The 14,495-nt window shown below is 42.1% G+C and overlaps 1 protein-coding gene across 1 annotated transcript; it reads right to left on the reverse strand.

The window, feature by feature from the left end:
* Positions 1-378: 378 nt before the first annotated feature.
* LOC146578897 (cell adhesion molecule CEACAM20-like) lies at positions 379-14,187 on the reverse strand. The gene is made up of 6 exons (XM_085268994.1): positions 14,154-14,187; positions 5,259-5,294; positions 2,403-2,666; positions 2,078-2,323; positions 1,841-2,001; positions 379-1,728 (listed from the first exon to the last, which is right to left on the reverse strand). Exons 1-5 carry the CDS (start codon positions 14,185-14,187, stop codon positions 1,868-1,870), a joined length of 714 nt encoding a protein of 237 aa, XP_085125120.1. The 3' UTR covers positions 379-1,728; positions 1,841-1,867.
* Positions 14,188-14,495: the final 308 nt, after the last annotated feature.

Below are 14,495 nucleotides of genomic sequence, written 5' to 3' on the forward strand. Positions count from 1 at the left end.
GCGGATGTCGCGCTAAACAACAGCAGCACGTTTGATCAGCTGTTGTTAGAATTTATTTAATATTAATTTCTAGTATCAGCTGATGTTTGCTGGAGCCACAGCTGTAAAGCTGCTGGTCATGATATTGGTTTGGATATGTGGTGAGAGGGAAACATGAAGATGAAACCAGGAGATGTCCTTACTGAACCATCAGAGCTGAACAGGTGATGGAGAAACAGGTTTACCTTTTAGGTCACATGAATGAGTTGAAGTGACAGCTTTTTTCCTGAGACCTGAGGATGTCCTAAAATGTACACCGTACAGCAGATGCCTTTGTGTTAAAGTTACTGAGGATAAAACACAGAAAAACATGAAGGAGATTTTCATGGACTTTTTTTATAGCAGATAAAAAATATTCAGCAGCAGATCAAATCTGAAGAAAACCATGAATCAACATATGAACATTACCTGATGCTGCTGAAGTGAAGCAGAGCAAAGTTACAGAGGTTTTATTAGAGTCACAGCTAAGAGGTTTTGCAATTTGGTCTAATTTGTAAAAGTTTAAATTTCTTCAGTGTTAAAAAGCAGAAATTAGGCTTTCTTGTCAGAGGTCATTTAAAAAACAAACAAACAGCGTCCAACAGTTCTGTACACAATAGTAGACTGTTACGTAATAAGCAAATTATATAGAACATAGAGAGTTTCGATGGTAAACTGGTCTTGAAGCAGACTGAGAGACAGACCTGTGGAGGAAGTTTCATTTTATCATGGTGGAATTAAAATGACAAAAGTAAGAAGAAATTCAGTGCAATGTTTTTCAAATATTAAGCTTTCACGGTCCGACAGATCTGCCTGAGAAGTTCTGCTTTGTTCCCCCTCTCTCTCTCCCTCTGTCGCCTGGGTGGAGTTCATTGTGTTCTTAAGTTTAGAACATAATCTAAACTCTGCTGAAGGCATGTATTCTCACTATTAGTACACATGACAAGCTGAGAAAAATTGATTAAAAGTAAACTCTTACAAGACAACGAGTATAGACACTGGTCTGGATTAATGACTCATGGTCTTGTATATATAATCCTAATCAGCTTGTGTCTGCCCCCAAAGTTGAACTGGAGAAAAAAAAAATCTTCCCCATGATGAACAGAACCACCCAACTATACTGCTCAGTCTCACTTAGTGATGTTCCTGTTTTTACAGTCAGCAGCTGCGTTTTTTTTATGTGTGTTATATGCAATGATGATAAGTACATAATAAGTGTACGTTTTCCACACACGGGAAACACAGCTGACACAGATAATCATAACAAGACACGGCAGGAGTAACACAACACTGACGGGAGACTGTCAAAGTAAAACAGGAAGTACACAGAGGTGCAGACAGGAGGAGAGAGAGACAGGAGAGCACAGGCATAGCGGGCTGAGGATACATGGAATAAAACACAAGGAGGGGAGACGAGGGCTCACAAATACACAGAGGGGCACACGGGGTAAAAGTCACAAGGGGAAATCAAATAAGAAACAACTTAACAGAGCAACCCAGGAACCATGGCCTAAATAAAGAACAAAATACAAAAATACATGAAAACTAAGAATGCTGGGCCAACATGGCCCAGGATCATGACAAACACACTGTCTGTCCAGTTTGGATTTGTTGATTGAACCTCCTTGGTGACATTATCAGCTTCCTCATCCTGTTTTTACTCAGCCTCTGTGGGTAGCGGTAACTCCTTGAAGATGGGTAAGTTATTTCCTGGAGTAACAGCAAGTCAGGAAGAAAAGGTAGATCATGAGATTGGTTGAAGACATCATCAGCTGTCATCATTGAGTCACTGATTACTAATTGATGGATTAGTGAATATTACCTATAGTGTCTCTTCCTCACTATAAAATCACCATGAGAGAAAGGTGGAGATGAAGTATGAACTAAACACCACCAGGTGGCACATTAATGTTAAGTCAGGGGATGGAGCTCCAGAAATCAGGTGGGATGTGGTTGTAGGTCTTGTTGCGAATGTAGGCCTACCTGCAGAAAGAATCTATATTGACTATAGTGACTATATTGAACAAATAAACGGTGTTATTAGAGTGAAGCTCCTCACCTGTGACAGTGATCCAGCTGGATGGAGACTCTCCATGACCGCTGATCTCACACTTGTAGAGGCCTTCATCAGACCTGGAAACATGCTGGATGGTCATGTGACCTGTAGGCCTATTCCCAATGAAAACGTCATCTTTGATGAAAGCAGCTGGGAGATTGGAGGGAGTGGTCTTTGTTTTACAGAGCAGAGTGACGTCATCTCCCTCCATCACAGGGAGGACAGGACTCTGCAGGATCACTGATCCACCTCAACACAGAGACAAACTACAGCATTTCATCCATTTACACACAGCTTCATCAACACTAACTCCACACACTCAGCTTACCAGTGACTGTCAGGCTAACCATGTTACTGATGGGACCCTCTCTGGACTCACACCAGTAAACTCCACTGTCCTGTATTAAGATATAGCTGATACTGCAGGAATTCCCAGTAGATTTCCCCCACTCAGCTCCACACTGAGTCCTGGTGTCTTTGCTTGTGTTTCTCCTCAGAGTCCATCCAGCAGAGCTGTCGTCCTCCTCACAGCTCAGAGACACAAAGTCATCTTTAAAGAACTGAGAGCTGCTGGGACTCACAGTCAAATGAGCTGTGAGAGACAAAACAAGACAAAAATAACCTCAGTAATCAATATTTGAAAAACACCCATTCAACATACATCCTATCGTGCATGTTTTAAATCATTTAAATTATTTCAAATCATGGAATCAATTTATAGACTAAAATGTATTCTAAACTTTGGAGTCATCAAAGTGGCAAACACTGGCAGATATAACAACTGAACACACAACAGAAATCAAATATTGTTCAGAAATTTCTTCCCATATCTGTTGCAAAAGTTCCCATAAATATGTGGCACTTGCAGGTTGCTTTTCTTTCACTCTTCCATCCAGTTCATCCCAAACCAGCTCAACGGAGTTTAAGTCTGGAGAGCAGCACTTTTTGATTACCATCAATGATAATATCTGCGTGTAATATGTTTAATCAGCTGTTTTGCCAACATTCATCGTTTAACCCCCCCCCTACACACACACACACACACATATTTTGACTGTGAGTCCCAGATTTAAACCTAGTGGGAGTATCCCCCCGCAGAGGGACAAAAGGACCCCCTGATGATCCTCTAATCGCCTGAGCCAAGGTGTGAAACTGGGTGTGGGTCCCAATCAGCCAGGGTTTCCGGTGAGCTCATTGTGAAACCTGGCCCCACCCTATCATGTGATTTCCTGAGGTCAGATGGCCCAGGATGTGAGTGGGTGTTAAGGCGTCTGGGGAGGGAACTCAAAACTGGATTATAGATGGCAGAGAGTTGGTGTCGTAAACCACCGCCTCTGTTCAAAGATGGTTGCTCACAGTGGACATCAGGGATCATCATAGAGGATCATGAATTAATAGTAGGGTGAGTTAAAAAAGACACCAGGTAGACAGGTATGGTGAACTTTCTTTGTGATACAGTGATACAGTGGGGCAAAAAAGTATTTTGTCAGCCAACGATTGTGCAAGTTCCCCCACCTAAAATGATGATAGAGGTCAGTAATTTGCACCAGAGGTACACTTCAACTGTGAGAGACAGAATGTGAAAAAAAAATCCATGAATTCACATGGTAGGATTTGTAAAGAATTTATTCGTAAATTAGGGTGGAAAATAAATATTTGGTCACCTCAAACAAGGAAAATTTCTGGCTCTCACAGACCTGTAACGTCTTCTGTAAGACGCTTTTCTGTCCCCCACTCGTTACCTGTATGAATGGCACCTGTTTGAACTCATCATCTGTATAAAAGACACCTGTCCACAGCCTCAAACGGTCAGACTCCAAAGTCCGCCATGGCCAAGACCAAAGAGCTTTCGAAGGACACCAGGAAAAGTATTGTAGACCTGCACCAGACTGGGAAGAGTGAATCTACAATAGGCAAGCAGCTTGGTGTGAAAAAATCAACTGTGGGAGCAATCATCAGAAAATGGAAGACATACAAGACCACTGATAATCTCCCTCGATCTGGGGCTCCACGCAAGATCTCATCCCGTGGGGTCACAATGATCATGAGAACGGTGAGCAAAGATCCCAGAACCACACGGGGGGACCTGGTGAATGTCCTGCAGAGAGCTGGGGCCAAAGTGACAAAGGTCACCATCAGTAACACACTACGACGGCAGGGAATCAAATCCCGCAGTGCCAGACGTGTTCCGCTGCTGAAGCCAGTGCATGTCCAGGCCCGTCTGAAGTTTGCCAGAGAGCACATGGATGACACAGCAGAGGATTGGGAGAATGTCATGTGGTCAGATGAAACCAAAGTAGAACTTTTTGGTATAAACTCAACTCGTCGTGTTTGGAGGAAGGAGAATACTGAGTTGCATCCCAAGAACACCATACCTACTGTGAAGCATGGGGGTGGAAACATCATGCTATGGCGCTGTTTTTCTGCCAAGGGGACAGGACGACTGATCCGTGTTAAGGACAGAATGAATGGGGCCATGTATCGTGAGATTTTGAGCCAAAACCTCCTTCCATCAGTGAGAACTTTGAAGATGAAACGAGGCTGGGTCTTCCAACATGACAATGATCCAAAACACACCGCCCGGGCAACAAAGGAGTGGCTCCGTAAGAAGCATTTGAAAGTCCTGGAGTGGCCTAGCCAGTCTCCAGACCTCAACCCCATAGAAAATCTGTGGCAGGAGTTGAAAGTCCGTGTTGCTCGGCGACAGCCCCAAAACATCACTGCTCTCGAGAAGATCTGCATGGAGGAATGGGCCAAAATACCAGCTACTGTGTGTGCAAACCTGGTAAAGACCTATAGTAAACGTTTGACCTCTGTTATTGCCAACAAAGGTTATGTTACAAAGTATTGAGTTGTATTTTTGTTATTGACCAAATACTTATTATCCACCCTGATTTACGAATATATTCTTTACAAATCCTACCATGTGAATTCATGGATTTTCTTTTCACATTCTGTCTCTCACAGTTGACGTGTACCTCTGGTGCAAATTACTGACCTCTGTCATCATTTTAGGTGGGGGAACTTGCACAATCGTTGGCTGACTAAATACTTTTTTGCCCCACTGTATATGATAAGTAACATTTTTTTTAAGTTGCATCCCAGAGTGAACTCTAATTCAACCCAAGGACAAAAATATAGATAGAAAAATCACTTGAAAGTGCGATAGAAGAAATGTACTAACCTTCCGTTGTTGTGCAGCACACAAGTGAAATCAGAGCTGCAAAAAAAGAGAGCGAGAGGTTACTTTGTTTATTTTTCTCTGCTCAGGGTGTATGTCTGTGAAGGTTCTCAGTCATCCAGGTCATTGTAGTCTAGGGAGCTTGGAAAGAAAAGCGTCTGGACTTCTTTAAGTTGCTCGAAGACATTTCTCCTCTCATCCAAAAAACTTATCCAGTTCTCCCGAAGCTTATCTTATATGGATCCAGATGAAACCATGGTTTGATGTAGTCTCTCTCTTCAGTTGCATACCCACCACGGAGGCAGTGGAGACTGTCAGAAAACAATTACAAGAAGACAGCTCCTTGGAAGACATAACCAAATTCAGCCCTGATCAGATTTGCTCAATGTTACACCTCTGCCTTATATCGAGATGAAATATTATTTTACATTCATAATCTATGTTACTATTCATAATCCTTATTGTTACTGTTGCATCATTTATGATTTATCATTGTTGTCATTTCATTGACACATTTATTGAACCTGGTGATGTTATATTAAAATCTGTATTTCAGGTGTTAGCATAAGCACATAATAATCTTTGCAGGTGCAACTGTAATCATGTTATACATATATTGCATGATTAAAGGGTTGAAGCTCGGTCAAGTTAATTAATGGTTTGAAGCTACGGGCAGTGCGCTGTCTGGCCAATCAATGGAGTAAAGTTCAGCTATTGAAAGGTTGCCTACATGTTTACAGTATAATTTGCTACATATTGCCTGTGTGCATTTGGCAGCCTGCTGCATTGAAGTTTGCCTGGTAACAGATGACGCAGAGGGAGGTCATGCACTAAGGTTAACAACACAGACACATAGTCTGCCTGAGTGAATTGACTACAAATGTTGTGTACCTGCATACGTGACAGTTTAATTCTGATAAGCCTAGAAGAGTGTAATAACAGGATGCATCTAGCGGGTGGTACAGGAAGGAGCTGTTCTTTTTTAGAATATGTCCAGGCTGGAGTTACTGGAACATGCATCTGTGGTGACGCAGGTTACTGGTTATCATATGTTATAAATATCACACCCCACCTATTGTTCTGGGGAGATGGAACCTGATGTTTTGCAGAGCCCATCTTCACCACATATATGTGTTTTAATAAAATCATTTGTGTTGACTAGGGATGGGTACCGGTGTCCGGTGCCATGATGGCACCGGTTCTGACATAAACGTTAGTAACCAGACCGAAAAGCAGCGCACATTTCGGTGCTTTATTTCGGTGCTTTTTTTTCCTGAGCTGTGATACACTTCTAGCCAATCATTTTACGTTTCTGAGTATAGTAGGCGGGTCCAGGTACGTACGTTCTTTTAGAGCAGAGCTACAGATTAAAAATGCCCAAGGCGAAGCGGTCAAAAGTTTGGCTGTACTTCACAGCAAAAGATGCAAACTCAGGAGCCTGCAACAAGTGCTTTAAGCTGATACTGTGATACTGTCAAAGGAGGCAACACCTCGAATCCGATGAAACACCTGGCGACGCATAGCGTTTTTTTTTTTTTAAGCCAAGAAATGCGCTGTATTTGATAGCTTGCTGCGAGACCTCACACCGAGCGCATCTACTGCGGGTGTGGTGCCTGTTATCAGACCCGGAGTTAGCAACATCCCCAAAAACACGAAGAGGAGAGTCCTGGCCCCTAGCCCTGCCAGTGTAGCAGAAATGATGACGGATGATGATGCAGCAGCAGCCGTTCTTCTCTGCGTGAGTAGCTTAATGTTGTTCGTGTGTAATTTACGTTGAGTAGGCTAACCACGTTATTACATTAATGCATGTAAGGTGAACTAGCAAACATCATCATAGCTAAATGCGGCTGTCTTCTTGTTTGATGGCAGATACTCCCTTCACCCTGGCCAAAAAGGCTAAAATGACCAAAGAAAAAGAGGGAAACGGCTAAACATAAGAGGTTTTTGGATAAATTTTGTGTTTTTTCCATTGATTAAGCACTGCTTCCAGCCAAGAGTGATACCATATATGCCCCATAGCTGCAGAAAAGGCTAACATTGTTATCTTTTTACAAAAAAAAAAACAGCTGAACATGAGAGGTTTTTGGACCAATTTTGTGTTCTCCATTCTTTAAGCACCGGTTTGAGCACCGTTTGAGCACCGGCACCGTTTCAAAAGTACCGATTTGGCACCGTATCGGATCAAACCTAAACGATACCCATCCCTAGTGTTGACCCACTATGGACTTTCAGTCGTATGTCTCTTCCTCAAAAATTCGAACCGCGACACTGACCACCACATATTTCAAATACAAGAAGGGTTTCTACAGGCAAAAACATGGCTGTGCCATGGGATCCCCGGTGTCACCTATTGTAGCCAACCTTTACATGGAGGAAGTGGAAAGAAAGGCTCTTGGCTCTTTTAAGTACCCAGCCACTGGTACAGATACAGTGGGGCAAAAAAGTATTTAGTCAGCCACCGATTGTGCAAGTTCCCCCACTTAAAATGATGACAGAGGTCAGTAATTTGCACCAGAGGTACACTTCAACTGTGAGAGACAGAATGTGAAAAAAAAAATCCATGAATTCACATGGTAGGATTTGTAAAGAATTTATTCGTAAATTAGGGTGGAAAATAAGTATTTGGTCACCTCAAACATGGAAAATCTCTGGCTCTCACAGACCTGTAACGTCTTCTGTAAGACGCTTTTCTGTCCGCCACTTGTTACCTGTATGAATGGCACCTGTTTGAACCCATTATCTGTATAAAAGACACCTGTCCACAGCCTCAAACAGTCAGACTCCAAACTCCGCCATGGCCAAGACCAAAGAGCTTTCGAAGGACACCAGGAAAAGTATTGTAGACCTGCACCAGACTGGGAAGAGTGAATCTACAATAGGCAAGCAGCTTGGTGTGAAAAAATCAACTGTGGGAGCAATCATCAGAAAATGGAAGACATACAAGACCACTGATAATCTCCCACGATCTGGGGCTCCACGCAAGATCTCATCCCGTGGGGTCAAAATGATCATGAGAACGGTGAGCAAAGATCCCAGAACCACACGGGGGGACCTGGTGAATGACCTGCAGAGAGCTGGGACCAAAGTAACAAAGGTCACCATCAGTAACACTGTCATGATAGCTGTGTGGCAGGCAGGATGAGGACCCAAAATGCAAACTCACGGACTCAGGGGATAAACTCAAAATCACAGCTTTAATGCTGGAAGGCAGATCACAAGAAATACAAAACTTAAACCGGGAACAATAACTAATACTTGCAGAGAGACACAGGGAAATCCACGCAGCTATGAGGGAGACTACGACACAGAACTGAGGGAGATGCAGACATAAATACACAGAGGGTTAACGAGGGAAGTGGGAGCACACGGGGAACACAGCTGACACAGATAATCATAACGAGACAGGGCAGGAGTGAACACAACATGACGCATACTGACGAGAGACTGTCAAAGTAAAACAGGAAGTACAGAGGTTCAGACAGGAGGAGAGAGCACGGGGAGAACACAGACATAACAGGCTGGGGAAAACATGGAATAAAACACGAAAGGGGACAAGGGCTCATGAATACATAGAGGGGCACACAGGGGGTGAGAGTCACAAAGGGAAAGCACACAGGGAACCACATAACAGGGCAACTCAGGAAACAGAACCTAAACAGGGAACTGAATACAAAAATACAAGAGAACTAAGAATACTGGGCCAACACGGCCCAGGACCATGACAAACACACTACAACGGCAGGGAATCAAATCCCGCAGTGCCAGACGTGTTCCGCTGCTGAAGCCAGTGCATGTCCAGGCCCGTCTGAAGTTTGCCAGAGAGCACATGGATGACACAGCAGAGGATTGGGAGAATGTCATGTGGTCAGATGAAACCAAAGTAGAACTTTTTGGTATAAACTCAACTCGTCGTGTTTGGAGGACGAAGAATACTGAGTTGCATCCCAAGAACACCATACCTACTGTGAAGCATGGGGGTGGAAACATCATGCTATGGGGCTGTTTTCTGCCAAGTGGACAGGACGACTGATCCGTGTTAAGGACAGAATGAATGGGGCCATGTATCGTGAGATTTTGAGCCAAAACCTCCTTCCATCAGTGAGAACTTTGAAGATGAAACGAGGCTGGGTCTTCCAACATGACAATGATCCAAAACACACCGCCCGGGCAACAAAGGAGTGGCTCCGTAAGAAGCATTTGAAAGTCCTGGAGTGGCCTAGCCAGTCTCCAGACCTCAACCCCATAGAAAATCTGTGGCGGGAGTTGAAAGTCCGTGTTGCTCGGCGACAGCCCCAAAACATCACTGCTCTCGAGAAGATCTGCATGGAGGAATGGGCCAAAATACCAGCTACTGTGTGTGCAAACCTGGTAAAGACCTATAGTAAACGTTTGACCTCTGTTATTGCCAACAAAGGTTATGTTACAAAGTATTGAGTTGTATTTTTGTTATTGACCAAATACTTATTTTCCACCCTGATTTACGAATAAATTCTTTACAAATCCTACCATATGAATTCATGGATTTTTTTTTTCACATTCTGTCTCTCACAGTTGAAGTGTACCTCTGGTGCAAATTACTGACCTCTGTCATCATTTTAGGTGGGGGAACTTGCACAATCGGTGGCTGACTAAATACTTTTTTGCCCCACTGTATGTAGATGACACCTGGGTCCTTCACTGCTCCCGTTAACGCTGTGGATAAAAACATCAGGTTCACCAGGGAAGACGCAAAGGATAACTGTTTGCCTTTCCTGGACTGCACTGTGCACATTGAAGAGAATGGCAACCTCAACATCGAAGTTTACCGGAAACCCACACACACGGACCAGTACCTCCTGTTTGACTCCCATCACCCTCTGGAACACAAACTTAGAGTAATCAGGACCCTACATCACCGGGCAGAACATGTTCCCTCTAAGCCTGAAGGAAAAAAGAAGGAACACATACATGTATCTTTGAACAGAGGCGGTGGTTTACGACACCAACTGTCTGCCATCTATAATCCAGTTTTGAGATCCCTTCCCAGATGCCCTAACGCCCACTCACATCCTAGGCCATCTGATCTCAGGTGATCTCACCTTTCCTGTTCAGCCTTTACACTTCAGACTTCTGTTATAATTTGGACAATTGCCATCTACAGAAGTTCTCAGATGATACAGCCATCATTGGATGCGTATCAGACGGGAATCATCAGGAATACAGGGGGGGTCATCAGTGACTTTGTTGGCTGGTGTGAGACCAACGTACTCCAAATCAACGCCGGCAAGACAAAGGAGATGATCATAGACTTCAGGAGGAAGTCACCCCCTACAACACCGGTGAACATCCAAGGGAAAGACATTGAGATAGTGGACTCTTATAAGTACCTGGGTGTTCACCTCAACAATAAACTGGACTGGACTACAAATACAGACGTCCTGTATAAGAAGGGCCAGAGTTGACTCCACCTGCTGAGGAGACTGAGGTCCTTCGGAGTCTGCAGGACTCTGTTAATAAGGACATTCAATGACACTGTGGTAGCATCTGCCCTTTTCTATGCAGTGGCCTGCTGGGGGAGTGGATGCACGGACAGGGACAGGAGCAGGATTGACAAACTGGTGTCGGAGGTCTAGCTCCGTGCTGGGATGTCCCCTGGAGTCTGTGGAGGTGGTTGGTGAGGGGAGGATGTTAGTAAAGCTGACATCCATCATGAACAACCCACATCACCCACTGCATGAGTATGTGAGTGGGCTGTGCAGCTCCTTTAGTCAGAGACTGAAACACCCTCGCTGCAGGAAGGAGCGCTTTCGCAGATCATTCATCCCAACAGCAGTTAGACTCTATAACTCCTCAATCACGATGTCATAAGTCACTGGACACTGTGAACATCCACGGTCACCACTTCATGCATAATGGACCTTCCATGACCTTCCAAGCTATATAGTTTATGTCTTCCATATTTCCAACTATATCCATAATCACATACTGTGTATGCTACCATTACATATAGTGTATTATCTTACCTTTTTTCATTGATTGTACTTAATTGTATTTTTGTATTTCCTTCATATATCTGTACCTGAGCTGAGGTGATGCAAAAATTTCCCCGTTGTGGGATCAATAAAGTCTTATCTTATCTTATCTTATCTTGTCTTATCTTAATCACATGATAGGGTGGGGTTAGGTTTCACAGTGAACTCACCCAAAGCCTTGACTGATTGTGACCTACACCCCGTTTTCTCACCTTGGCTCATGTGATTAGGTAGAGGATCATTAGGGGGTCCATTGTCCCTCATTGGGGGGAAACTCCCACAGAGCTTAAATCTGGGACTCTCTGCCATTTGACCCTAGAACTGAAGAAGCTTCTCAGGTAAGAGGTGAAACATCTTCTAGCAAATTAAAGAAGTCCAGACGCTTTTCTTTTCACGCTTCTTAGACATCAGGGTTTATGAAACATAGACAGGTGTTTATTTGCACTTTAGGTGCTGCAGACTGAGAGGAAGCAGCAAACCATGCTCTAATGTCCATATTAGGGCTGTAAATGAAAAAAATAATAATCTCAATTTTCTGTCATTAATCACAATTAATTGCAATTGCTTGATCAAGAGCCTGCTGCAATTACACTTTTTGAACTGTATATTTAAGCTTGTAACTGACATTTATGCAATATAATGCAGTAAACGGAGATCGAACACAAAGAATGCATGCTTAAATTGAAATAGAATTTGAATAGTTTTCTTCAATCTTTTAGCACAGGTTCTCTCCTGTGAAAATACAACTTTAAAAAAAAGTCCTATATACTAATAGGTAATGTAACCCAGTGTTAATTTGGTTATCTGATATTGTGTGATATTCAGTATATATGTATATATCTATATTGGGTGTTATAAAATGTTCTTCAATGATTTTGAGGTTTTTTTTAATTGCTATTCTTTTGCGGCTGCTTTACGACAGTCAACTGTGGTAGTACATCCTAGCGGGAGGGGCTATGAGCTCACATGGCTTGTAGCTGTGCCAGAGAGCAAGCTTGGGTGAGCTAGCGGGGAATATCTAATTCTGCAGTAGCCTTAAAAAAAAGACTATTGTTCGTTCTCCTGCCAGACGCCTCGCTGCTGTGCTGCCTTACTACTGTGCTGTCTCGCTGGTGCCATTAAAGGACAAGCGGCTGCCATCCATTCATCCATCCGAACCTTGATTATTTGGACCGAAGTACTCACACACACGCCCGCACTCAGTGCCATACACTCTCTTTATTTTGCTGGCCAGCTAACACCATTGTTTTTTTTGTTTTGTTTTTTCTTTTGTTTGCATTCACAAAGACTATCCAAAGACATTTTGGTTATTGTCAAATAGACACTCTCTGATTACAGACTGAGGAGGTTGTGGTGTTACAACCCCAGGACTGAGAAAAAAGACTCTTTACATAATATATTCACTTGTCTCCTGGTTAGGAGAAGTGACTATTGATGGAAATATTTTTCTTCTTCTTCTTGTCTTTGTTTACATTGTATCCCAGAGAAGTTTTAAGTTGTTCAGGTTGAAACATTTGCACTTAAAGTCGGTTAAGTTTCCTTTGATGTATCAGTGTCAAGCTGATGTTTAAGAGGGTATGTTAAGGACAGATGTGCTCCAGTCCATCAATCCTTTAAAGTGCTGGACACCGATGGTAAATTGCCTAAATAAATTGTCCTCTGCTGTTATCCATATTGCTTCACTCATTCTTTGGTGAGTAGACATATTGGTTACAGTAACAGGGATACAGTAACAGTGCTGTCAAACAATGAATATTTGTAATCAGATCCATCACAGGGTTACTGTGGATTAATTTTGATTAATCACAATTAAACATCATTCTTTATTATTATTATTATTATTATTATTATTATTATTATTATTATTATTATTATTATTATTATTAATAATAATAATCATTATTATTATTAGTAGTAGTAGTAGTAGTAGTAGTAGAGAAAAAAGGGGAAATATACGTACTTAACATGTTTATTGAACATCTTGAACATTCACGTTAACAAAAAACTCAACATTTATCCACTCTCTCTGTCACTCTTGGGGAGACACTTCAAGTGCCTAAAATGAGGAACCATAGCTATGTAAAGCCTGTGTTGTAATGGGTCTCTAGTTCGCTGCAATCCACTTGGCAGTTGTGTCAGTCAATATGTCCGAGGTAGACTTACTGAGTCCCCGATGCTCCGTGAGCATCTTGGACAAACTGACCGAAATTCGTTGACAGAAACATTTCAGGGATTTTTAGTCATTCTGCACTCCAGATGCGTTAATAGCGTGAAATTTGTTTTATCGCGTTCATCGTGATTGCGGCTTAATCTGCGTTAACGCTTTAATTTTGACAGCACTAGTACATATATACAGCAGGCAGGAAGTATGCTATGCAATGTTAAAAAAAAAGTAGACTGTCTCCTTTGTGATTTAAAAGATATACATATAAGCGGTTTATCTTTTACAAACTTTCTAAGCTAAGAGATGACTGTAAGACAGAGGACTGAATATTGTTTGTTTTCCATTGAAGTGTGCAATCAATACTTAGCGGTGTTTTGTTCTGGCCCTGTACAACCTATGTGTGGTTTTAAGCACAGGTAAAACTGTTTAAAAGGCATTCCTTTTTTGTTTTTATAGTTATATAAAACGTACACATTATAATATTTTTTTGTTTTAGCATTTTTCCTTTCTTTCCTGCCAATTGTCACATTATCAGTTACTCTGCCCATCAAAGAAAGAAAATATAAGTGCCCCAGAATATATATATAAGAGCTTATATATATATATAAGTGCCCGTGAATCTGAATTTATCTTAATTCCCTAATGTAGTTGTATAACAGTCTACTGTTGTGTAAACAGCTGTATTCAAATCTTATCCCAGACATAAAGAGAGACTCAACTTACAGAACAGCCACAGCAGAGATGTTCCATCCATCATGCTGATTGGTGTTATTAACAAAGTCTTTGCTGCTGAGTTCACATCTGATCGTACCCCACCCCCCACCCCTTCTTCTTGTCTAGCTGCTTCTTTTCAAAGTGTTCAGTGGTTTCCTGTTTACAGTACAGAGTTTCTCAGAAGTAAATATGAGCAGAGATGTACCAATTTGTTAAAAAAAAAAAAAAAAACCCTACATGTCAAATTATGTTAATTTAGGTGTCAAATTCTTCAACATAAAATTGAACATATTTTTAGCATCTTACTGTACCACACATTTTTATTAAAATATACAGACGATCAGGGAAAAT

Source organism: Mchenga conophoros, linkage group LG3, assembly GCF_057382185.1.
Source record: "Mchenga conophoros isolate Kocher_MC1m ecotype Shallow Benthic linkage group LG3, M_conophoros_male_GT1.1, whole genome shotgun sequence".
NCBI classification, from domain to species: Eukaryota; Metazoa; Chordata; class Actinopteri; order Cichliformes; family Cichlidae; genus Mchenga; species Mchenga conophoros.

Bases quoted from the DNA above. Each gene is read 5' to 3' on its own strand.
- LOC146578897 (XM_085268994.1), bottom strand. From the start codon at position 14,187: ATGATGGATGGAACATCTCTGCTGTGGCTGTTCT. The intron at 2,667-5,258 runs GTTAGTACATTT...TGTCTCTCACAG, and splicing joins GTGCTGCACAACAACGGAAG to CTCATTTGACTGTGAGTCCC. The intron at 2,324-2,402 runs GTAAGCTGAGTG...CTCTGTGTTGAG, and splicing joins GGTTAGCCTGACAGTCACTG to GTGGATCAGTGATCCTGCAG.